At 36.9% G+C, this 9,969-nt stretch overlaps 1 protein-coding gene across 1 annotated transcript; it reads right to left on the bottom strand.

Moving 5' to 3' along the window:
- Positions 1-3,550: 3,550 nt before the first annotated feature.
- LOC115209573 (EPM2A-interacting protein 1) lies at positions 3,551-5,407 on the bottom strand. The gene has a single exon (XM_029778010.1). The coding sequence runs from the start codon at positions 5,405-5,407 to the stop codon at positions 3,551-3,553; it is 1,857 nt and encodes a 618-aa protein (XP_029633870.1).
- Positions 5,408-9,969: the final 4,562 nt, after the last annotated feature.

Here is a 9,969-nt window from a genome sequence, read left to right as displayed (position 1 = left end):
TACTGTGGCATGTTTCTAAAAACCTTGTCGAGGAAGATTGAAGAATTTTGTGAGTATGTGCATCAATTCTCGGGTACTTTGTGTAAGGGTATTGGAAAACCTACACCAACATGGAGAACAGATGTTAAATGACGAAGATAACCTTGTTAGTTTGAAACAGAGAAACCTGAGACAAATCTCCCTCAGATCACATTAGTGTATTAAATAAAAGGAAAATGTGATAATGTGCTTCTAGATACAGTATATCTGGAAAAAAATAACATGAAACAGTCATGACTGGGGTGCCTTTGACCAGAGGTCTGCTCTATCAAGGCTGACTTGTGTCTTACAAAATTAACTCAGGATTTGATGTATTTCGACAATTAGACAGAGTTGTCTACCTTGTCCAGAAGCACGGTAAAACGTTTGTAGCAAAAATGAATGTAAAATTTATAAAACAAAATTATAAAACAAACCTCGGTAAGCTTCACTTTATCTGAGAGTAGATGCAGTACAGAAAACATATCTGTTAGGTTCAGCAGGAATTACTTGAAAAGTCTCCTCAAATCACATTATTGTATTAAATAAAAGGAAAAATGAGATAATGTGCTTCTAGATGCATTATATTTGAAAAAAAAACCAACGAAATAGTCATGACTGGGGCGCCTTTGACCAGAGGTCTGCTCTATCAGAATTACAAAATTAACTCAGGATGTGATCCATTTCGACAATTAGACAGAGTTGTCTACCTTGCCCAGAAGCACGGTAAAACGTTTGTAGTGAAAATGAATGTTAAAATTTATAAAACAAATCTCGGTAAGCTTCACTTTATCTGGGAGTGGATGCAGTGCAGAAAACCTATCTGTTAGGTTCAGCAGGAATTACTTGAAAAGTCCTCAATACAATGCAAAAACAAATATACAGAACAGATTTTTTTTTTAATAATACACAAAATGCTCCTTATCCTAGGAAGCGTAAGTAAACCACTTAAAATACCAATCGTGTAAAATAACAGAAAACAACTGTAATGATGTGTCCTGGTGCAAACAATAACTCTGAGCACCTTTTCAAACTCCATCTTTCATGTTTTTTTTTTCCAGATATAATGAATCTAGAAGCACATTATCGCATTTTCCTTGTCTAACACTCATGGACATGTTTACAAAGTCAGAAAACAGCACAGCTCCCATAACTTTCAGAGACATTTTTTCACACTAAGAGTTGCTGAAGCATGGAACAAACTGCCAGCATCAGTTGTTAGTTGTTGGAGCACTGCATCTTTCAAAACTTCCATGCTTCCTGAGATTCGCCAACACTACACCTGATTTTATCCCCTCCATACACATGCAAGCATGTATCTGACTCATACACTGTTCACTTTCCAGACATTTGTACATTACTGCATATGCTTTATACGCACTTTTGACAAGTTGTGGTGCACCTGAGTACTGTATACAATAATTTCATTATCATTATTATTATAATACCAGGCACTGGCTTTCATGGCTTCTGATCTTAACTATTTAGATGTTTTAACTTGTACATGTTTTGTTTTGGTGTAAAAGACGGGCTACAGCAAATATTCTGCTGAGCATCACAGATTTGCCTATCAGTTGTTTAACCTCCATCATTTGAGCATGTCCCTTAGTGACCGCTGATATGTGCAGCTCTGATCACAAGTAGAAGTAGCGGTGAAGCATCATAGCCATATGTTGAGAAGGATTTTTTGGGGGTTTGAATAATTCACCTCTGGAAAGATGGGTGTTTCATCCATCATCTTTAAACAAACCATATTCAGGGACTTTTTGAGTAGGATGGTCTACTTAACCTGAAGAAAATTCTAACTGGGCTCCAACTGCAAGGTCATGCACTGTTTATCTTGATATGAGGTCACCATGTCACACACATGGTTGTGATGCATATGCTTGGTGCATCCTTAGCAGACAGGTAGTCATAATTATATTGAGTTTCGCATATTTGTACCCCAGCATCACTTTGATGGCATGCATTACTCTCTCACTCAACAATAATGGTTTCAAATTTTGGCACCAGGCTATCAGGCTTGGGGGTGGGGCGAAGTGAATTAAATCAGCTGTTTTATTGACCCCAAAAGGATGAAAGGCAAACTTGACCTCAACAGGATTTGAACTCAGAACATAAAGACAGATGAAATGCTGCTAAGCATTGTGCCCAATGTGCTAATAATTCTGCTACCTTACAATTGTTACTACTACTACTACTAATAATAATTCTTACTAATTTTGGTACAAGGTCAGGAATTTTAGGAGTGGGAGTAAGTCAAGTCCAGTGTTCAACTGGTCCTTACCCTATCAACCTTCCGCAAAAGGTTGAAAGGTAAAGTCAACCCTGGTGGAATTTGAACTCAGAATGTAAAGAGCCAGAACAAATACTACAAGGCATTTTCCTGATGCTCCACCGATTCTACCAATCCACCATCTTTTATAATAATAATAATGATAATAATGACGATGATGTGTGAATGTTTACATTGTGCTGAGTTGAGCTCCAGACTGGTGTTTGTTGTAATTTCCTTGTCAACAAACTTTCTGATAGTTTAGTGCTTCCAAAGAAAAAACCCTTTACTTGAAAAATAAGGGAATAGCAGCAAGGGCATCCAGCTGTAAAATAATGCTTCATAAATATGTATTCATCTAACCCATGCTAGCATAGAAAAATGGATATAAAATGAACAAAGAGATAAACAGATTGGATTCGGAACAAATTTACTTACGTTTTTGTTACATGATTTAAAAATTTTTTTTGTTTTTGTTATCATCAATAGATACATAATGAATTAAAAGTTTAAACTTTATAAACTGAATTCTATAAACCTGAAAACAAGGATCAAAGAAGATATACAGTATTGCAGTACATGAGAAGCACCAAAATATGAGCAGACTGTTGTTAGGAGTCTAGGACATTTACCCCACCATCGACAATTACTCCTGAGGACAACAGATGATGATTTAAAATTTCACCCTTTCGTTACTGTATTTATTTTGAGATGCTCTCTGTTTCTTTCAATTACTTTAAATACAACAAAGAATTTAGTAAAATAACTTAGTTATCATTCAGCTAGGGTTAGGAACATAAATTGTGACTAAGGTTTGGTGGAAGATTTTAATTCAAAACTTATGAAAAGAAGACATTTGTACTCAGAGCCAGAGCCGGTTTCAGCTGGGTTGGTAATGAAAGGGTTAATATATTGGAGATGGGGTAATTAATCAAGCAGGGTAATTGTCATCAGGGGAAATCGTCCTAGGTGGGTTAATTGTCCTAGTGGGGTAATTATCCTGATACAGTTGGTAGATGGTCACATGATTAAATAAAATAGAAAAAAAACATAATGAAGAGACACAGAAAATTACTAATAATTTTTTTGTCATCTAGGCAGAAGGTCAATAATTTTAGGGGTTAGTCGATTACATTGATCCCAGGCAAAGTCAACCATGGTGGAATTTGAACTTTGAATGTAGTGAGTCAGAAAAAATGCCATGACGTATTTTGTTAAAAAAATTCTCATGATTCTGTGAGCTTGCAACCTTGGAAATTATGAAAAATAAACATAATCTCCTGATATGATGGAGGATGATTTTTTTTCTAAGATGTGTTCCATTCTAGGACAGTAATTTGAAGTTAGAACACGTAAATATGGATGGTGATAAGTTTCGGTAAACTTAGTTTTAAACAAGGAACTATTATTATTTAAATTCATCATGGTAAAAGTTTTCTCACATATATATGTACTTCCAAACAAAGAAGTCATTTGTTGGGCATGATGGCGTAATTTAGGATATTGTTTAGCAGAAAGTTCTTCATAAAAATTAATGAGACTTTTTTCACAGAAAGGATAATTAAATTTGGAATCTTCCTGCAAATCTCTAAGTTCTAATTGAAAGGTTGTTGGCGCAGTTTCTGGTTCTACAGTAAAGGGATTTTCAAAAATATCTAAAGCTTGTGAATGCTCCTGTAAGTCCAAAAAACCTATTGCACGTTGAAGAATTTGGGTATATTTTTCAGAAGAAAATGTTTCTAGAATTGTGCAACTCTTATCCAAAACAACACATCCATCTTTATAAACTTTGAAGCCATCATCTAATAGCAGTTTGCAGGTTGCAAAATTAGTCAAATTTTTATCTTTTAGCTGCTTCTGTAGAATTTGGAGTTTTTTTCCAGTTTCTTTGGTATGTTCAAAAAGTGTTGTAGCAAATTTACCATTTCCAAGAAGTTGTGTGTTTAATTCATTTAAAACTGAGGAAATATCAACCAAAAAGGCCAAATCACACATCCAGTCGCTGTCCATAATATTTACTAACTCGTGATCTTTTCGATACAGAAATTCTTTGATTTCATTTGTTAAAGAAAAAAAGCGTTTGAGACAAGAATAATTGCTGACCCATCTATCCGTAGAGAAATACACATCACCAAATTCCGCTTTGCAATCTTCCAGGAAACTTTTAAACAGGTTATGTTCATGAACTTCACTTCTCAACAGGTTTACACACTTGACAACAACACTTATAACATTATCCATTAAAAGAACATTGCTAATAAGTGTCTCTTGAGGAATAACACGATGGTAATGGATTAAATCCATGTCATATTTTTGCTTCATTTTTTGGCTTAACAAAGCAACGGCACCAGATTTTGCTGCAATCATAGCTGGTGCACTATCCGTAGTGACCCCTACCAAAAGTTCCCAATTCATATTGTTTGCATTTAAAGCCCGGCAAGTGGCGTGAAATATATCGATCCCTGTAGCTTTTTCTGACAGATTTTCTACAGAAAGCAATTCTTCATGAATATCAAAATTCTCTAAAACTCCTCGGATGAAAACCAAAAGTTGTGGGGTTTCACTAATATCGTTACAAATATCTAAGGAAATAGAATAAGCTACAAAACTCTGCGAATGCGTTTGGAGTTGTTTTTGAAGATCTTCAGCGACATCAATAATTCTGCGGAACATTGTGACATTCGACATATCGATATCTTGTAAAAGTTGTTTTTTATCAGGAATAACAACGTCTACTATTTTCATCATGCACTGTTTAAGAAATTCACCTTCAGATAATGGTTTGGCACTCCTGACAAGTTCATAAGCAAGAACATAACTAGCATAGACTGACACTTCGTTTTGGGCAGTTTGGAAAACAAATGTTTGATCAGCAATATCTTTCAAAAGTAATTCTAGCTTCATATTCCGTTCATCGCCTACTAACATGTTATAAGATTTGTGGTGTGAATTGTAATGCCGTTTAATATTATATTCTTTCAAACAAGCACCGACTTTATGACAAATCAGGCACAAAACTTTATCGTTCTGTGGAATGACAAAATATTCTTTGGTCCATTTTTCTTGAAATTTTCTATTTTCCTCGCCGATTCGACGCTTCCTCGGTCTTTCCATGATTTGGCGAGAGTTTTAACGGTAATCAATATAGGAATTATTAATATTATGAACACGACGAGTTAACAAGTGAAACCGACAAGAAGAAAATATTTGTTTTGACACTAAAATAGTAATACAACCGTAAAAAGGCGATTATTTTCCATCTTCGATATATAATAATATAATTAAATAAAATTTCTTACATGAGGACAACATCCATACAAAATAAATATATAAAGTATAATTACTTTTAAGGTCACATACTTATTATATACATCAATAGACAGTATACATATTTGTTCTAGTTGACAGTGTTAATTTAAGGGCCGCAGTAGGGCCACGGAGTGTAATTAAAGGAAGGAGAACTTCCACTTAGATACCAAAATATTTTTTAATTCAAAATTCTAATTAACATTTTTTTTATTTCATTCCTCTAAAATTTTAATAATGATCTCAAGTCGTGTTCGACATTTTTTTTTTTTATTTGATCGAAAATATACATAAACTGTTATAAAATTGATCAGATTTAAAAATTGTGAAATAATTTGTTGAGCGGTAAACAATGTTTTTTTTTTTTTAAATCATGTCGAAAATAAAAGTTATTTTGTGTTAATTAATAAAAAAAAAAAAAAAGCAGGGGTGCGGAGCAAACGGATGTGATCTGCGGTCCAGTCGGGCATTAAGTGCGAACCACACCATTCATTCATATGGCTCTCGTTATGATGGGAGTCTGTGATGTCTCTCTTCACTAATTATATTTTTCGCAGATTCGTTAATACACCGGATAAAATACTCTGCGGCATTTCGCCTGTCTTTACGTTCTGAGTTCAAATTCGCCCGAGGTCGAAACTGCCCGGGTCAGAAACTGGAGTTTAACCGGCCGGACTTTTTGCAGTTCATCCTTTCGGGGTCGATAAAATTTATTTTTTGGAAGCACTCCGTCGGTTACGACGACGAGGGTTCCGGTTGATCCGAATCAACGGAACAGCCTGCTCGTGAAATTAACGTGTAAGTGGCTGAGCACTCCACAGACACGTGTACCCTTAACGTAGTTCTCGGGGATATTCAGCGTGACACAGAGAGTGACAAGGCCGGCCCTTTGAAATACAGGTACAACAGAAACAGGAAGTAAGAGTGAGAGAAAGTTGTGGTGAAAGAGTACAGCAGGGATCACCACCACCCCCTGTTGGAGCCTCGTGGAGCTTTAGGTGTTTTCGCTCAATAAACACTCACAACGCCCGGTCTGGGAATCGAAACCGCGATCCTATGACCGCGAGTCCGCTGCCCTAACCACTGGGCCATTGCGCCTCCACTGGTCGATAAACTATGTACCTGTTGAACATTGGGTTGATGTAATCGACTAGACCCCTCCCATAAATTCTCAGGTCTTGTGCTTATAAATACAAAGGGGGTGGGGGCTAGTCGATTACATTGCATGCAGTGTTCAACTGGTACCTATTTCATCGACCTCGGCAGAATTTGAACCCGGATCGTAAACACGGACGAAATATCACAAACATTTTATCCGGCCTTCTAACGATTTTGTCAGCCCGTCGCCTCTAATAATGGTCCTATCTACTATAGGCACAAGGCTTGAAATTCTTGGGGAAGGGGCTAGTCTATTTCATCGAGTCCCCAGTACTCGACTCACGTATTTTTATCGACCCCGAAAGAATGAAAGGTAAAGACGACTTCGGCAGGATTTGAACTCAGAACGTGGAAACAGACGAAAAGCTGTTGAACGTTTGGCCTACCTACATATATCTACCTCCTTCCCTCCATCCGCCGCCCACACGGCTTTGTTTCCTCATAACTTACAGAAAAAGTGGGTATTTTTAAATGCAATTTTCTACCAACGCGCTTCAGATGATATATTTTCCAATTATATCGGAATCTGTTGTGAAGAAAGGGTTTTCCGGTAGTAATTGAGAACAGTGGTCCCGGTGCGCGCTCTCGCGTACTCGCGCATCCGCGCCAGCTAGTCATGACTAGTCGATCCTTATTTTGTGTTTTTGTGTTATTTACTTTGTTTAAAAAATTATTTACTTTGTGTTTTATTTACTTTTACTCTTTTACTTGTTTCAGTCATTTTGACTGCGGCCATGCTGGAGCACCGCCTTTAATCGAGCAAATCGACCCCGGGACTTATTCTTTGTAAGCCCAGTACTTATTCTATCGGTCTCTTTTACCGAACCGCTAAGTGACGGGGACATAAACACACCAGCATCCGTTGTCAAGCAATGCTAGGGGGACAAACACAGACACACAAACATACACGCACATACATATATATACATATATACGACGGGCTTCTTTCAGTTTCCGTCTACCAAATCCACTCACAAGGCTTTGGTCAGCCCGAGGCTATATTAGGAGACACTTGCCTAAGGTGCTACACAGTGGGACTGAACCCGGAACCATGTTGTTGGTAAACAAGCTACTTACCACACAGCCACTCCTGCGCCTTTTGTGTAAAAAAATGATTTATTTTGTGTTTTATTTACTTTGCTAGGTCGTCCAAATCCACTCACAAGGCTTTGGTCGGCCCGAGTATATAAGTAGAATACACCCAAGGTGTCACGCAGTGAGGCTGAACCCTGTACCATGTTGCTGGGAAGCCAGTTTCTTACCACGGTTTATTTTATAAACAATAAAACAATACCTGACTGAATTTTTCGGAGACGTTCGTGGATACCAGCAAGCCATTTTTATGTGGTACCGTTTTGTACAGATTCGAGAACTTTAAGAATACAAAAAAAAAAAAAGACCATTAATGTTGACCGACAAGAGCCTGAGAAATGTCAAGTAGATGGTAGTATTTAAGTTGGTGAAACATAATCCCGCTATTCATTTAAGTAAACAGTCTCTCGTTGTTGATGAGGTCGTTTACCTTAGTAGACCTGCCATCGTGTGACAATTCATTTTTTAATTGCGAGAGATTAGGCAATCTTTCGTCTCTAGTAGACCTTTCCGTCGATTTCCGTAAAAATTTTTTTTTTTTTTTTACATATGGGCTTGCGGGAACTTTTGAAGTAATGAGAGCGAAAGAGACTAAGAGAAAGCGATTGTATGACGAGGGAAGTTCTTTTGAAGTTACCGTGCATGGGAAGCATTGATGTACAAGTGTGTGTGTGGGTTTGATGGGGTGTGGGAGACAGACAGTATGTTGTGTAAGTGAAGTGCTTCTGTTAGTATGTGTGAAGAGACAGAGTAATGTGTGAAAGAAAGAGATAACTGAAATTTTTTACTCGGTGTATGTGTATATGTATGTATATTACTTCAAAAGTTCCCGCAAGCCCATATGTAAAAAAAAAAATTTTTTTACGGAAATCGACGGAAAGGTCTACTAGAGACGAAAGATCGCCAGAGATTTTGTTATTACCACAAGGACGAATCACCGCGTGGTGGGCTCCTCGTTAGATCGTCGTTCGAATGTTTTAAAGGTGTCATTTAAAGGAGATTCGGTTGCTATTTCTTGTAAATTAAGCGACTGAAGTTAAGATTCCTTATATATACTGTTCTCCACCCACAAAACAATAACATCTTTACTATAAACTATCTCTACATTGGAAATTACAGCTGTAACAAACGGTTTTCATCATCGTAAACAAGAATTAATTTTTATTTGTACAGATGTTATTGGAAGAATTGTAAGTTGGAGACTTAATGTGGGTAATATTCAGACAGGAACTAGTTTCCCCTTACACCGCACACAAATGAGGCGCTCTAAGGAGAGATTAAAGCATTCCGACTTGTTTAGTTCCACATCATCATTGACAGAGCTCATATGATCAAAGCCATTCCAGTTATGGCCACTCCATCTTTTTATGGAGGGATCTAGGACTACATTATCTAACATGTCTTTTCTTATTCTCTTAAGAGAAAAGGGTATGATTTAAGGGAGATTTAGCTGCTATTTCTAGCTAGTCGATGCTTCTTCGTCAACTCCATATTTTTACTATTTCCACTGAGAGAAATAATGGCAAATAATAAGATACAATGAATATATTTCTTTTCTTTTTTTTTTTTTTTCAATCAGAAATATTCAAATTTTCCAGCGCCCCCAAGTTTTCAGCCCAAGGTGGTGAATTATTTTGTTTTTTCTTTTTCTTTTTTTTCTTTAAAATTTTTAAAATTTTGTTCTCTGTTTTGCCCAATTTTCTAGTTTAATTTTGTAAAACGTAAACACCGTGAAGGAATAAAGAAGTACTTCATATAAACGTCTTAAATTCAGTGGCGGTGTTGATGAAGATATTAAGGTACCACTTAAGAAGAGTGGTCCCGGTGCGCACATTCGCGTACTTGCGCATCCGCGCTAGCTAGTCGTGACTAGTCGATCCTACAACGACTACCTAGCAAAGTAAATAATTTTTTTAAACATAGTAAATAAAACACAAAAACGCAAAGTAAGGATCGACTAGTCACAACTAGCTTGCGCGAGTGCGCGCACCGGGACCACTCTTCTTAAGTGGTACCGATATTACAACACAATAGAATAAAACATAAATTCAAATTTTCAGTTTTCTCTAAGTTTTTCATCTATCAATCTTGCCTTCTCTCTAAAGGCAGCGAGCTGGCAG

Source organism: Octopus sinensis, linkage group LG3 (genome assembly GCF_006345805.1).
Source record: "Octopus sinensis linkage group LG3, ASM634580v1, whole genome shotgun sequence".
Taxonomy (NCBI): Eukaryota; Metazoa; Mollusca; class Cephalopoda; order Octopoda; family Octopodidae; genus Octopus; species Octopus sinensis.
The sequence above is the reverse complement of the archived record's forward strand: the minus strand, read 5'-3'. Positions and strand labels throughout refer to the sequence as shown.

Coding starts and splice junctions, on each gene's coding strand:
- LOC115209573 (XM_029778010.1), bottom strand. CDS start 5,407: ATGGAAAGACCGAGGAAGCGTCGAATCGGCGAGGAAAATAGAAAATTT.